The following is a 16702-nucleotide window of genomic DNA, read 5'->3' as shown; positions in this document are numbered from 1 at the left end:
GGCTGAGAGCAAATGCTGCAATAAACTTTGCCTATTTTAAAATCATACTGGAGTAGCCATGTTTGCTTCCAATTAGCACTGAACCTGCATGTTCCTGACTTCTGTTTCAGGCTCTAACCTGTAAGGTCTCTCCTCCCTTTCTCACATTCACAACTGAGTAATTCATGTTGAACCCTGCACTAGAAGTACTGGAAGCTATTGCTCCTCATCAACAGTACAGGTCATAGCCCATGGAGTTAAGTCCCAGGACTATTTGCTTTCTTATTAGAAACCTTCCCACAGTGATGGAAAGTTTTGTTGTTGTTGCTGCTGCTGCTGCTGTTTTACAAACACAAGTTGACCAGGTCAGCCCAAATTAGACCAAGCCACCAGACTGATGAAGAGAGGCAGGCAGAGCATGGCAGCAGCGGTATAGAGACAGGAAAGAGACAGACATTCAAGAGCTCCCCTTCTTCCTTGTCTTCTCCTGGTGAAGTGGCTGATTCTGACTACAGATAGTTTGAGTTGGAATGAGTCAAGGAACAGGAGTTGCAGTAGCCTTAGGAATCTGAGCCTCAGGAGATGTTTTGCTTTCTTGGAGTCACTGTCTCTCTGTTTGCAGGAGCCTGATGATAGAGGTTGGGCCGTCAGGCCACAATTACAGTTCCATTTCAGGAATCCCAACTGAATGAAATAGTATCAGAGAAATTAAGGGGTATATCTAGGACTGTGCCAGCATGCATTGTCCATTTCTTTATCCAGGGCATCAGTCATGAACATGTAAGAGATCAGTGTTTTAAAACACTGCTTATGCTAGTACTTACAAGAAAATAAACCTAACACACAGGCTGAAATTCTAACTAGCCAGCATAACCAATGGCTTGAGATTAACAGGATGGAAGAGTTATAGTTTAAAATATCTGATTGTTTGAGACTAATAACCAATTTCTAACAAGATGGGATAGAAACAAATCTGTTCATCTTGTAGGAAATGGGGAAGATTTTTCTTTACCTAAAAAAAACTATAAAGGTTATATGTATTAAATTGAGTTTGAATTGTCAATACAATTGTAAGTTCAATGTAACCAGGAAAAAATCAAACCATCTCTAACCTGTTCTGAGTTAATTTTGCTACACTATATTGCTTCATAGTAAATAGCTGTATTCTCATGCTAAAGTAGAAAGTTCATAGTGCTTTAGTTATAACATATAACTAAAACTATACTATAGACATATAGTTTTAGAAACTAAACAAATTTATTTGATAAATGAAGAATATACTGTCATAATTTTGGAATTATGATTAACTGAGTTTTTTAAAGAAAAACATTTGGAAGTATAGTCTTCAAACACGCTCATAAAAATGTTATAATTTTAATAGTTGCATAAAAATATTTTCATTCCACTATTCATATCAAATATGAAGTATGATTAGAAATTCTGATTTCCAAGTTCCTTGTTTAGGAAAGGAAAAACCATAAAATTAATATTTCAGTTAAAAATGCACATGAAGATGACACTGATCAAGTCCATTTAGCTAGCAACTCTGCAAAGTTTCATTTAGAAGTCCTTTTCCACCCTATCAAAACTAAACCTGGAACCTTTTCTGGGCAAATCATCTGTTCTGACACTGAGCTATGGACCTTCCAATCTAAAAGCAATCACTAACCTGTCATCAACCAAAATATATTTTAGACTTAATCATAAGAAAAACTTATGCAAAAAATAAAGTGTAAAAAACTTTAATACAGATAACTCATTTGCTCTGTTAATACATAATCTAAATTGTTGACAAGTAAAATTATGATTTAATTATGTTAAATCCAAATTAATAAATTAAATTGATAAACACCTCAAGAAAAGTAAGCTATTGAATGCTTAGGCAAGCTATATGCTTCCTGTAAAACCAAACAGTATTAAATGGAAATATCTCACTTTTAACCCGTTTTATTACTGGAGAAGAAAAAGCATCCTTCAGATTATAAGGATGTCTTCAATGACTTCGCACAATCACTTCATTTAATAAAGTTCTCCATAAAAACTCAGAAAATTTCAGAAAACATAAGACAATATGTGCTAACAACTAATAAATGTTGTATCCATCTTCCATATAATCCAACCAATGTCTTCCAACTCAGAAACAGCATACAAATAAAACTAGTTCTAAGAAGATATTATCTAAGCTAATGTTATACATATTTATTAAACAGAATTGAGCCATATGAATTTTGAAATAACTGTCCTTTGATACATAGTATCAAAGCATATAAACAGAAATTCAGTTTATTCTACACTGAGTTTTTATCTAACAGTCTAGACTTGGGTTTTATTTTCCATTTATTGCAGGAGGTTTCTAGCGAAAAAAAAGTAAGTACAGTAAGAAGGGAAGGTAGCAAAAAAATCCAAATCATTTTAATGTCTTTTTAGAATTAATCTTAAAAATTGAAGTATTTTCTGTATGTATCGATCCTCAAACATTTTGGGTGTATATTGTAATAAATATATATGCTACAGTATAAGTATTAAAGAAAGAGGTTGAAAAACCAAGGACAGCTTTACTGCTAATCAGAAAAAAATCCAAAATTCCCATTAGAGAAATTACTTTATTGTGCCAGCGAAAAATAAAAATAAAACAAAATAGAATTGTTTGCTAGTTTTCAAATTCACTTAAGCTCTTCATCAAACTAGATGCCAAATAAAAGGAGAATGGAAAAATGCTGAAGCCTGGATACTGCATTTAGTCATGTTATTAAAATGAAATACTGAGATAAAGAATGTAATTTAATTGTCTAGTAAATGTTATGCAAATTTCAGAATGCATCTAGAAGTACAGGGTCCAAACATACAATAGAGGATGCCCATTTCTGAAATTAGAATATCAAATGCGATTCAGATCTCTGTCTTCATCATCCAGCAAAATCTATACAATATGTTTATTAAAAACTATACATACAAGGCTGATTGTAAGCATGTCATTTCTAAGTAGCATTCCTAACTGACAGGTTATGTATTTATTCATCATACAGCAAATATAGCATTAAAAATATATTCACTACTGATTTTTAAAATGAGAATTGTTTAACTAAGTAAGTTCAGTAGTGTTTTATTATAATAGTGTGACATTTAGCATCAGAGAAAGTTATTACACATTTTTGTAATATTAATTATTGGTATTTTAATCCATAATAGCTGTCTTTGAAAACTCAATAGTTCCCAATGAAGTATGGTTTAATTGGCTACAGGACTGTAAATGTAATTTTTTTTATTCTGTGAATCAAACAAAATTCAAAACTAGAATCAGAATTTAAATGTATACTTCATATCCAGTTCCTTTTTGAACAAGATAGTTATGTTTTCTTCTATTACCACTTCACAAGAGACCAAATTTATACAGTACAGCTATCTTTTACTGTTAATTATATTAGTTCCACTTATACTTTGCCTCTGTTCTCTTTTAGATTTCCAGATTCTTGTTTTGGTTGAATTATAATTATCAGAAACAGGTGAACAGCCTCTCCAACCTGGAGCCCTCCAGGTTTTTTGGACTACCACACCCAATGCCATATAGACTGGAAATATTATAGGAGTGGTATCAAACATAAATGGGGGCTGTTGCAGGTACTGTGGAAATAAAAAATAAGGTCAGCTGCTTTGTAATAATGCTCTTCAATCAATTCAACATTAATAACAGGGCAAAATTACATTTTAGAGAAATGAATTGTCAAACTGGGGGGGGGGGGTCTGTGTCTGTGTGTGTGTGTAATAGCAGTTGCAAAATAAGGTTGATCAGGCTCAGGAATGTAATGATTAACCTTTCTCCATCTATATTGCAGTTATAATGAATAAATCACACTTATGCACTCAAAGCCGCTAACGTCCTTGGTAATATATGAAGAACCCATTTTCAGCTATTATTTCTGATATCAGTTCTGGGGATAACAATAAAAAAGAGATCTAGATCACATTTGAAAAGGAAATAAAAATGGCTGTTGTACAAATAGCATTTTTAAAAATCATCTCATCAGTCTCCTAAGATACAATTTTATACAACTGGTATTAGAAGTATAAAGAATCATCTGATAAATTTTTGCTACATTCAAGTAATCTCATGTGATACTCAGTCCTCAGGAGAGAAGGGAGGAAATGGCAAGTTTTACTGTGATACAAATTGAATGATGAAATGCTTTCACTTTATACCTTAAAAATCATTTACTGTGACAGTTTCACTGATACGGTTATCAGGAAAAATAAACATGGAGTACTTGCCATTTAAGATGGAAAGTATACAACCAATATATCAGAGTCATGGGGAGAATTCTCCTGGGAACGAACATTATTCTAATTTAACATGCTATCACTTTCTTGACTTTTTGTAATTACTGCATTATCTTAAATAATAAGACACATAAAACTTAGACTTGTTTTAATTCACTTTGTAAAAAGTAGGTACAAGGAGAACAACTGAAAAGATAACTTGAAAACAACCTTCTCTTTTTTACCCACCATTATAGAAATAAATAACGTTAAAAGCATCCTTTTTTTATTTGTACAAGGATAACTTCTTACCTTGATCAAAGGATTTAAGTGGACTCCATGTACGAAAATAATCATCCTGCAGCAAAAAAAGAAAACATGTGCTTAGAATGGGGGAAAGAGTGCAAATAGATGAATGGGGAAAGACAGAAATGCATAGAAATATGTACAAACCTCAACTTCCTGCAAATGGTGCGCAGCAAAAAACAAAGAAAAGATATAATTATCATATGGACTCACTAATTCCAGAAAACAGATCTTTGCTAGTGAAAAATTGAAAAAATAAACAGTTAATCCATAAACCAGATGAATAAAGTATCTGCAAAATATCTAAGATTTTCATTGAGTAATTATATTTAAATAGTTTCCAAACCTTGTATTCCATTTCTAAATCATTATCAACCATTCAGTCTGTTGCTTTAACAGAAATTACCTTGTAAAAAGTGCTTAAATGGTATGGCTGGAAAACTTCTTGCAATAATGAAATTTCAAAGCCAAATATCAAACCATCAGTAGTAGATCAAGTTGCTTGTACATCTTCACTATACTACTGCTTTCAAAGCTTACTGTTTACAGAGCTAAGTTTCAAATTTCTTTTCACTGCTCAGGGGAAAACAAAAACAAATCAGATACGGTTAAGATAAATGCCATTAATTTTAGTGGGCTTCATCTGTATAATTTATTATTTATTGATTTATATAGCCACCAGATCACAATGGTGACTCTGGACAGCATACTAGGATTAAAACACAAAAACTATATAACCTCTGGTGCCCAAGGATAAAACAACAGCCCCACTGATAGAGAAACACATCAACAGCAGCAGATCTCACCTAACCTCCTGACCTAAACACCTGGGTTAACAGCCAGGTCTTCAGCACCTTGCAAAAGGCTAGCAGGGTTGAGCCCATCCTGATCTCCAGATAGATGCTGTTCCACAGAGCAGATGCTGCCTCTGAAAAGGCACAACTCTGAGGTTCAACAAGATGACATTGATCGAAGAGACCCGGAGCATGCCTTCTCTGCTAGATCTGGGAGCACAGACAATGGGAGAAGGCAGTCCCACAGATATCAATCCAATCTGTTTATCAACTGAATTATTCTTCTATGTACTGTTCTGAACTATCCTACAATAATTAGTCTTTCAAATCGTAAATACTTTATTTATGGGATTACTTAAGGAATTGTAGAAATAAGTACAGTTCCCTGATATTCCTACACTTTGGAAAGCAACACCCAGAACTGACGGGTACTGCCAAATAACTTGGAGGCACTGTGCACATATTTAAGCAATCGTTCAGTGTTCAGCTAAATATGCATGAACATTGCAGCTTAACATTTAAAACCATACTGATAACTGCTATCTATTGTTAACTATGAAAAGATTATTTCTTCCACACAGATGCTATTCTGGAAGGCACAATGGATCCGATGATTTGGAATATATCCATTCCTCATAAAATGAAGATATGGATATTTCCTATGAATACGCAGAAAGTTGCTTGAAGAAAATGCACGCATACTGTTACAGGGATTTCCCATGTTATAGTCATCTCAGCTTAGAGAGAGAGTTCAACACCTACCCCAGAAACTTGACTGAAATAAACTGCTTAAGCCTCAGATGGGTGCTTCTAATAGACTTTATAATATTCCAAGTAATTAATACCTATGTCCCTACGTATAAGTTAAGGTACACCAACATTCTTTTTAAAAGCATATCGGCTGAAAGTCTAGATTCAGCAACTATATAAGTGAAATTGCATTTAAATGGAATATGAAATTGCTAGTCTGTTAAAAGGAAATTTTATATCTATCTATCTATCTATCTATCTATCTATCTATCTATCTATCTATCTATCTATCTATCTATCTGTAGGTAATGTAGACATAGATCAGATAGACTGTATCTTTCTGTTATCTAATGACTCACATCTGAAAACACTTGCTTTTGTTGTTGTTTAGTCGTTAAGTCGTGTCCGACTCTTCGTGACCCCATGAACCATATTGCGCCAGGCCTTCCTGTCCTTCACTGCCTCCCTGAGTTTGCTCAGTTTCATGCTCATTGCTTCAGTGATGCTATCTAACCATCTCATCCTCTGCCGTCCTCTTCTCCTTTTGCCTTCAATCTTTCCCAGCATCAGGGTCTTCTCCAAAGAGATCTCTCTTCGCATTAGGTGGCCAAAATATCTGAGCTTGAGCTTCATTATCGATCCTTCCAATGAGCAATCAGGGTTGATTTCCTTTAAGATTGACTGGTTTGACCTCCTAGCAGTCCAGGGAACTCTTAAGAGTCTTCTCCAGCACCACAGTTCAAAGGCATCAATTCTTCGGCGCTCGGCCTTTTTTATGGTCCAGCTCTCACAGCCATACATTACTACTGGAAAAACCATAGCTTTGACTATGCGGATCTTTGTCGGCAAGGTGACGTCTCTGCTTTTTAATATGCTATCTAGGCTTGCCATAGCTTTCCTCCCAAGGAGCAAGCGTCTTTTAATTTCATGGCTGCAGTCTCCGTCTGCGGTGATCTTGGAGCCCAAATAAATGAAGTCTGTTACTGCTTCCATTTCTACCCCTTCTATTTGCCAGGAATTGATGGGTCCAGATGCCATGATCTTAGTTTTTTTAATGTTGAGTTTCAAGCCAGCTTTTGCACTCTCCTCTTTCACCCTCATCAAGAGGCTCTTTAGTTCTTCTTCACTTTCTGCCATTAGGGTGGTATCGTCCGCATATCTGAGGTTGTTGATGATTCTCCCTGCAATCTTAATTCCGGCTTGTGATTCTTCCAGCCTGGCATTTCTCATGATGTACTCTGCATATAGGTTAAATAAGCAGGGTGACAGTATACAGCCTTGTCGTACACCTTTCCCTATTTTGGACCAATCGGTTGTTCCATGACCGGTTCTAACTGTTGCTTCTTGGCAACACTTGCTAAGTACAATACAAGTAAAAACACTTGCTAGGTACAATGAAAAAGGCAGAAATGCATATACTTATGGAGATGTCCTCAAAAAACGTTCAAAGCAGCTGTCCAGTCCTTTGCCAGATACAGCTGCCTCAATAGTTCAAAAGCACTTTGCTCACATCAGTCTGCTTTGCTAAATACTCTTCTGAATGCTTAGCTTAGTTCTAATATGTAGTAGTGAGTTTTACGGAAATTAAGTGTGCTGTTATGTACTGCAAAATACCATATACTTCTACCACACACCATAGCATACCATTGAGATAACTGAGCAAAGTCACATTCTTGCTTGCAACATTCAAATCCATACATTTCATTTTATTTCCCCAAAACAAAACTATAATGCACTAAAAGTCACCAAGCACCAAAGAATTAAGGGATGTGAAAGGAGGACTATGGACCCTAAAAGAATGGAAAAGGAACTAACAATAATGTTAAAATATTCACTGTCTGGAGTTTTTGCTGATAAACTGTTCTGGCTTTATCTCAGAATTTGTATTCTCTTTCATAATTTAGACCTATTTATTTCTTAAGATGAACCTAGTTCCATTTTTTTTAATGGACAAAATAACATTTCCAGCAGTGCCTCTGGGCATAACATAGATTCCAGAAATATTCATATGGTTGATGGGTGGCAATTGCCTAGTGCTTTGCTTCAAACTGCCCAAATAAAAGAAAAGGTAAGGGGTGAGGTATGGTGAGGGGTGACCTTACTGGTTTGCCTTCTATAAAAGTGTTTTCACTATGCTCACCATGGCTCGCATTTTATGACTGTCCTCAACTGTTTCAAAATTCTAAATGGGCTTACCATGGCTTAAGGGATTCTGGTTGAGTACATAAGAATACATGAATGTGTGCATTTTCCCCCCATTACTAGTTCCTCTCTTTTTCTTCTTTTTGTATGTAGTAAGGAAAAAAAAAACTTATTTTCCTTGCATTTGCAGAAGGATCAAGTGGCTCTTGGGGGAGGAGGGGGAGGATCTGGAAAAAAAGGAAAGAAGTTAAATAAAGTAAAGTGAAAATAGAAAGACTGCATTGCAGAAAGAGAAAGTATGTGTCCTATATAAAAAAAAGTATTAGAAGATGATTAATCTACCAATGAATGAATAGAAAATAGACACAGAAAAGAGGGTAAAAAGTGTGTGGAACATAGTGAAAGCATTGTTTTATAGAGTGCTACAAAAGTTATAAAAATTAGAAAAACAAGAGATAACAATGACAAAATTAGTAAAATGCAATATTGGTTTTATATTGAGTAACAGATGCGCAGACTTGATTTTTGTTCTTAAGCATCTCATTAAGAAATGCATGAATGAAAAAAGTTGACTGCACATTTGTTGATAGAGAAAAACTGAATAGGCATGAATCACGGAATATTTTTATGAATATGGAGGCATTAAAGATTGATTGCTGAATGAGATAAGAGTGGTGTGTAATGGGAATAAAGATGCAACAGAATAAATAGAATGCTTAGCAAATTGTTCAACTCCTTACAGGGAGCAAGGCCAGGATGTGAAATGTTCCCTTAGTTGGTGAATGTATTTATGGATAAATGTACAGAAAATGCTAGTGGTGATGACAGAGGCATGCTAGGGCCAAAAATGTGTATACAGTTTTGCATTCAGATTATGCCATACTGTCATCTGCAAACCCACATTATCTGTAATGAATGAGGAATATGGACTGAAAACTATTCTACTGAAGTCTAAAATAATTGTGTCTGAAAGGAAAAATCAAGTAACTCTTGCAAGATTGTAATAAATGGCAAAAAAAAATAGAGCAAGTAATGAATTTGTGTACCTTGATAGAATGTTTACAAAAGAAAGGAGAATGGATGGATAAATGTTAGGGACGATCAAAAAGAAAGTATATGGTTGTGAGGGATGAAAGGTTGTTGAAAGCAACAAAAATATCAGTGTGTAACAGCATGCATCTTTCTATGTTTTTATATGCAAGTGAGAGTTGGATATGTCAGGAGAAATATAAAAGTTGAAAGCTGCAGGAATGGATTACTTAAAAATGCATGGGAGATAGGTACGGATTGAATACAAAAGGGAATGTTCAGTATGAAACAAGTACCCTGAGGTGGTTTCATCATACAGAGAGAATGAATTAGGGTCAAATTACAATTATATACACAAAGAAAGAGTAAATGCGTTCAGAAGAAAGAGAAGACTATATAGTTCATGGTTGAATGAAGTTGAGACCTTCAAAAAGAAAAAGATGAGAAGTTTAAAGAACAAAAATAATGTATGAAGGAACATTATGGACATGGGAGGAAGGATGCAAACATCCATTACCATATGCTCTTTATCTCTCACTCAGAACTTTATGATAGAACTGTGTTGATAAATATTTCACAAGTGAGAGGGGAACTTTGCCAGCCTATCCAAAGTTTGGGGGAAAGAGAAAGAGAGAGACAAAGAGAGGCAAAGGCAGAGACAGAGAGGGGCAGTGGCACAGTGCTATGTTTGTATGAGAGTATATGTCTAAGAAGATAATGTACAAAAAGAAAATTAGTATCAGGGAGTATGGATCATTCTGCAGCTTTATTAAGTATTTAAGTTTATGTAAATTACCTGATCAAACATATTAACTATAATGACTTCATTTAGCTTGTTTTGTTTTTCTTGACCTCCTTCACATTTTAAATTGACTCCACTTTTTGTGGTGGAGCTCTGCGTAACAACTCAATGGAGAGAAGCAGCTGTCCAATAAATAAAGTTGGACATTCCTGCCCTACTTATGGATTTTTGGGTTGTTTAATGACAACAAACATGACTATATGCTCGGAGAGCAAAGATGCACATGAATGGATTTTAAATAATCCAACAGCATGAAGGAAGACTTGTTAATACATAGAAGTAGTCAGGTCCTTATTGCATCACATTTGGGTTAATTGGCTGGTGCTATTTTGTGAAAAAAACAACAGATTGAGTGAGTGCATGTTTTAAAACCATGGCTAATTAGAATCTCCCACTGCTCATAAAAAATGGAAACTATTACTTTCAGTTCAGTAATTCCAGCAATCATCTTTTTCAGCCTCCATTTCATTATTACATGTTTAAGTGAAGGGAAAAAAACTGGTTATAATTAATTATTATAATGTAAAAATTATTTTAAATTAATTTTTACAGCTATGAAAACAGAGACTTTAAGCACACTCTGAATAGCTTTAAATACTGTGTGGTTTTACAACTGCCTAAAATCCTTTTTATTGCTCAACCTGTACAGTTTATTTTGCATCGTTATTTTGAAGTCTCTCATTTCATACACAAAATTATTTCAAGAATTTGTAATAGCAGAAATGAAATAGAACTTTAGAATTAATTGGCCTTTTAATTAAAACAGAGTGGTGTTATTCATAAATGATAAGAACATTAAATATAGCAAAATGTCAAGAATAAAATTTTCCTATGCATTTTGAAAATTTACTAAGTTGTTACTTTTGTAATCACAATAAAAAAAGTTATATCCCATACCTGAACTTCAGAAGCCCTTCAGACAGTCACTCATGTCTTGATCACTCAGGATTGGATTATGATAATGTGCTCTACATGAGACTGCCCCTGAAGACCACCCAGAAGCTACAGCTGATCAAGAATGAATGCAGCAGTATGGGCAAGTCATGATACATGCATATATCCCCACTGTTTCATGAACTGCACTGGATACCAGAATCTGGGTATCATTCAAGGTACTAGTTATCACCTATAAAGTCCTTTATGGCATTGGTTCTGGTTACCTGAGGAACTGCTTGTTGCCAAGCTTATTTCTGTCTGATGAGATCAGGTAGAATGGGCATGCTCTGGGTCATGTTGATCAAACAATGTCATCTTGCAGGACCCAGGAAGCATTCCTTCTTGGTGGTGGATCCTAACTTCTAGAATGATATCCTCCCCCCCCCCCCCCCAAGATCCATATCACTCCTTCTTTGATAACACTCCTTATTGACTTTCTGCAAACTATTAAAAACATGACTGTTCTCCAAGGCCTTGGGATAGAATGATGGTTAAGTCCTTTGTGGTTTTTTGTGTTTGTGTTATGGAATTGGTCTTCCACTCAGCTGTATTCTTTTTTTATATACGCTGCTTTATTTTAATTGTAAGTCATTGAATTAAATAAATAAATCCAATGGAACTTGACAAGGGAAAATAAATTCCATAGCAACTCCTTTTCTTAAATGACTGCATTAAAATAATAAAAAGGTAATAAATCTGAACTAACATAATAATATATATATATTGAAATAAAAATAGCAGACAAACATGTCGGGGTCAGTGTAAGAAAGAGTTACACCAGCTGTTGGTTTACTGTTATAGATGAGATGGATAGGCATCCTATATGTTTCCTTCTGCAAAGTTGCATGAAAGGTTTGCAAAATTACCTGTCAAGAAAGAAACAAATAGCATCTAGAAGTATTAACATTCAAGGAATTCTCAAATATAAAGCAGCTAGGTAAAACAAATTTGTTGCACCATGACCACCATGCCATATTTGAACCAATTAGTGTTATAGGCACAGGGCTCTGCAAGAATTTGCATGCCACTAGATGTTAGGTATGTCAAAGCTATGGTTTTTCCAGTAGTAATGTATGGCTGTGAGAGCTGGACCATAAAGAAGGCTGAGCGCTGAAGAATTGATGCCTTTGAACTGTGGTGCTGGAGAAGACTCTTAAGAGTCCCCTGGACTGCTAGGAGGTCAAACCAGTCAATCTTAAAGGAAATCAACCCTGATTGCTTATTGGAAGGATTGATACTGAAGCTCAGGCTCAGATACTTTGGTCACCTAATGCGAAGAGAGGACTCTTTGGAAAAGACCCTGATGCTGGGAAAGATGGAAGGCAAAAGGAGAAAGGGACGGCAGAGGATGAGATGGCTAGATAGCATCACTGAAGCAATGAGCATGAAACTGAGCAAACTCAGGGAGGCAGTGAAGGACAGGAAGGCCTGGCGCAATATGGTTCATAGAGTCACAAAGAGTCGGACACAACTTAACAACTGAACAACAACAACAGCAACAGCAACAAGATGTTAGCCAAAAATTAGAGGTCTTTAAAAAAAAAAAATCTCTTTCCTACTGTCAAATTGTTATCCAAACTTTTACAGCCCAGTTCCTGTAACCCTGATAAGATTATTTCTTATCAGAATTTGATTCACCAACTGTATCTTAATTGAAACTTCATCACCATGTTTTGTTTGACCATAGTAGTCTACTAAAGCACCTAGGTAACAAGTAAGAATTAAACAAAATTCATCTCTGCTTCCCTGTCTGTGCTTCTTAATAACAGAGACATCTTCCCTTACAATTCCATATAGCATCTAAGCAAAAAAAAATAAAGCACTTAGTACCTTGAAATGTGCTGTCAGCCCCACTAGGTAGGCCAGAAATCAACTTTACAGGAAGGTCATAATTTCTTTTATTGAGATTGGTTATAACAGAATTTTGCAAGTCTGACTGTGTTGTACCTCCTCCTCTTTCTTCTTACAGTTCAGTGAATTAAGGAGTGTCTATCTGAGCCAGTTCCAAATGATATCTGGACGTTCTGGACTTGAAAACTGTTTTACCCCTTGTTACCTTGGCATCGGAGCTTGCATATCTCCATCAAGTTCATCTTTCCTACTCTCTACATGTGCATACATTTCTCCTAATAGGAATTAAAAAATCACCATACTTTCTATTTTCTCTACCCTGTGCAATGTTCAGATTATGCTAAAGAAGAATAGGAAAGCTGACTGTGATATTACACAGAATTGGCTCCTGAAGATATATTGATTCTATAGGAGCCCAGGACAGGTTTCCTGAAAGGCAGTGAGGTCTAAAGACCACTGAAGAAAGCACCTGGGCAACCAAGAGAGATTGACAACCAATATAATTATTCCCCTCCTTAACTCTACATGGGAAGGGTTATAGAAATAGCTATACTTGTACTGGGGTAAACTTCACCAGAAAAACAACCTGATATTGCTTGCCCAGGCACACCTAAATCACATCTCAGCTTTACTGTTTTACTGCCATTTACCAGAAGAATTGCAGGAAGATGGGAAAGTACAGGACAGTCCAGCAGAGATAATTATAAATGCCTTAGATAATGTTTGATTTAAAGAATCTGCATTACTGAAAGAAATGCTTCTCACATTGTTTACATTCAAATACAAAGAAAAACTCTAAGAAGGTATTCAGATATATTCAGGGTATCAGATCATTTTCTGTGAACCTGCAAACCCTTTCAACATTAAAAAGAAGAGACTTAGCAAGATCTACAGTCTATGGAGATTAATTGAATATATATCAACTCCATGTTACAACACAGGCAGCTAGTTCATAAACTCAAGATTTACCAGTTAGATAGAATACTCAAATTCTCCTAATGTAACTAAAATTTAAATTCACATTGACACTTATTTGCCAACCAAATAATTACAAAAATGCATGCTGATTTATTTTAAATTCTACCTTTCTGTTTAATTTGAATAGTAATTATGAATAATTGAAAGCAGAATATAAAATTCCACACTGAAAGACATAAATTGTAACCAACGCAAACTTTAATAATAAAAAGCCTGACTAAAAAAGAAAAGTCGCATCTCAGTTATTTTAATGAAACAAAGTGTAGGAGCCAAATACAAGAAATACATTCCATTGCTTAGAAGTGAAGCAGGTGATGGCCATCTCCTACACGTCACATAAACAAACGTCTGACAGAAGGGCCATCTTCAGGAAAACTTCTTTTTCTTTGTAGATCTTATTGGCCACACAGGTTCATAACAGGAGAGACAGTCCCTCAGATAAACAGACCATAAGCGCTTTAGGGTTTTTAAATATAACCTCAGCTTCTTAAATTGTTAACACTTAACCATGTAAGTGTTCAATGTCAACCAGTGCAGATCTTTCATTGCAGTACAGACATCATAAGACCACGGTGTCTTGGCCAGTCAGAAGTCTCGCTGCCACACTGTGCACCAACTGCAACTTCCAAGGGCATAATCCACAGTGAATGTGGATTATAACTAAGATGAACTATAATTGCTGCCAAATCTGGCTGGCTCAGAAAAGATTACAGCTGGTACACTTGCTGTAGTAGTAAAAATATATTCCTTGCCACAGCCACCATCTGTGAATCCACAGATGCGTTTCTAAACTATAGACCTGCTCTACTATTCTTTCTTTTGGAGGGATTGCAACCCTGTCCAAAATAGTGTAAACTTCCAATATCATGCCCAATTTCCAACTGACTAACATAATCATTTAATTTAATTCCTCTTTGTTCTCCCTCATTCACCCCATTGTGATTTTAAATAACAAAGGTAGGAATTGGTTCTTTGGAGCTAGATAGCAAGCAGAAGTAAAGCTGAGTATCATCGACATACTAATATCCATTTCAAATTATAATTCCCCATCCCTAGCACAGCTGATTTCATCTACCAAGAATGATGTAACTGCACAGCGAGCCACTGACTATTCTGGCTTTTCTACTCTAACATCTTAAAAGAACAACTCCAACCTATTCTGTGCAGAGATAATACAGATTCTTCTTTCCCTCCAACGCTACTGGAATAGAACTCCAAATAGCACACTCAATCCATGTTCAGTCTCATACATCTTGAAATTTCCTCCACTTGAACTCTAGCTGTGTTCCCACGTGCTTCATTTCTCTCAGCTGCCTAATATAGAAAGGGGTTGATCTGGTTCTTCATCACTTGAACATTGGTGCAATTTGAAGAGAAATCTAGTCTTATTCCAAGAAAACAGGATAGCGTGATGTTAATTTTTTAAGCAGTTCATACTCATCCCCTGAAAAATGTTTTCTACTTATGGAATTTTGTTGTATTTTCCTTTATTAATATTGAATCATGGAACCTTGATGATTTTCAGATTATTTTTTACATCTCTGTCACTGTAAAGAGGCCCTTCAAAAATACCATCTTGACATACATGCTTGTAGGTATAAGAAATAGCAAGAAATAGAAATGTTAACCTCAATAAATTAATGTGTGTGTTCTAGATACAGTATACTATGATCTTATTTAAAATATAGTGGAATTAAGGAAAAGGTCCTGAATGTCTTGGTCATAGCAAGCTCCCTTGCTATGGGCTCCCAGGATCGCAGCTGATATCTCCTCCCCCGGACGGTCCCGACGGACCTAAGCCGTCCCGTAGAGATGGCGAATGCAAAGGGCGCGTCCCGCGGATCTCAGGGACGCCGCAAGTCCCAGATTGATCCCAGGAGAAGCTCTTGAAGCCGACGGAGGAGAGGCAGCCAAAAATGGCTGCGAAAGCCGGGACAGCTCCAAAGGAAGATGGAAGAGAGGGGTGTCAACTGGGTGAGATGGACTTTTACTATGCAACTATTCTTAGAGAACACCTTAAGTAACTTAAAGAGATTTTTAAAAGTGAAGAAAAGTGGATTAAGCGGCGAGATTGAGCCCTATTAAAAAAAAAGAAGGGGGAGAAAATTTTTCTTTTCAACTTTCCCTTTTTAGTGGAATTGATAAGATGTTTTTCTTTTAAAAAAAAATATTTTTAATTGGATTGGCTTTCTCTTTTTAATATTCAATAACTCTTTATTTTAAGCCTTTTTTTTTTTTTACTAAGATTTCTTTATTGTTATAAGAAATTTATATTTTTTTTGACTTTGAAATGGGGAAAGTGGAGTTAAGAGAAAGTAAATGAAAGAAAGTTGCACTGCCATCTAGAGGCTCGATTTAGTGCTTTCTTTTTTTGTGACGCACGCTCAAGGACTCTGTGCTTTCTAAAAAGATAGTGGGATGTGCATGTTTATACAGGTGCCATCCGTAACTATAAACAAGAAAGTGAGTTGAAAGCGATTTTGAAAATATTAAGATGGAAAGTTTGAGCTAGTCACAAGAGCCTTGATTAGTGGCAGTAGCTCTTTTTTCTGCTAGAAGCTCTGCTTTGCTCTCTATTCCCCCCCCAGATGGATTTTTTTTTTTTAAAGAGGCTTAGCCTTTCCCTTCTTTTCCTTTTCTTTTTATTTTTCTTTTTTTTTTTTTCTTCTTTTGCTTCTTTTTTTCTCTTATTTTTGGCAAGAACAAAGATAAAGAATCCTTTGACTCAATGAAGGTTTATCAAGATAACAGACTATACGAGAAACACAATGCAGAAAAAGATCTTTAAACTATTGAGGATGACTATAAAAAATTGGAAGAAGAGCTGCAGAAATTCTCAAAAAAAAAAAAAGAAAAAGAAAAAAAGATATTAAAGCTAAAA

General features: G+C 35.5%; 1 protein-coding gene across 1 annotated transcript in view; it reads right to left on the bottom strand.

Annotated features, from left to right (window-relative positions):
• Positions 1 to 16702, bottom strand: part of SPOCK3 (SPARC (osteonectin), cwcv and kazal like domains proteoglycan 3) — a 160935-nt gene that overhangs the window by 100135 nt on the left and 44098 nt on the right. The window contains exon 3 of the mRNA XM_088132536.1: positions 4546 to 4591. Within this exon, the coding sequence (XP_087988662.1) occupies positions 4546 to 4591 (46 nt within the window). The remainder of the gene's footprint in view (positions 1 to 4545; positions 4592 to 16702) is intronic.

Source organism: Python bivittatus, unplaced genomic scaffold, assembly GCF_059951505.1.
Source record: "Python bivittatus isolate LINGU-HERP-01145 unplaced genomic scaffold, Pbiv_v1 ctg000070_np1212, whole genome shotgun sequence".
NCBI lineage: Eukaryota > Metazoa > Chordata > Lepidosauria > Squamata > Pythonidae > Python > Python bivittatus.
The sequence above is the reverse complement of the archived record's forward strand: the minus strand, read 5'-3'. Positions and strand labels throughout refer to the sequence as shown.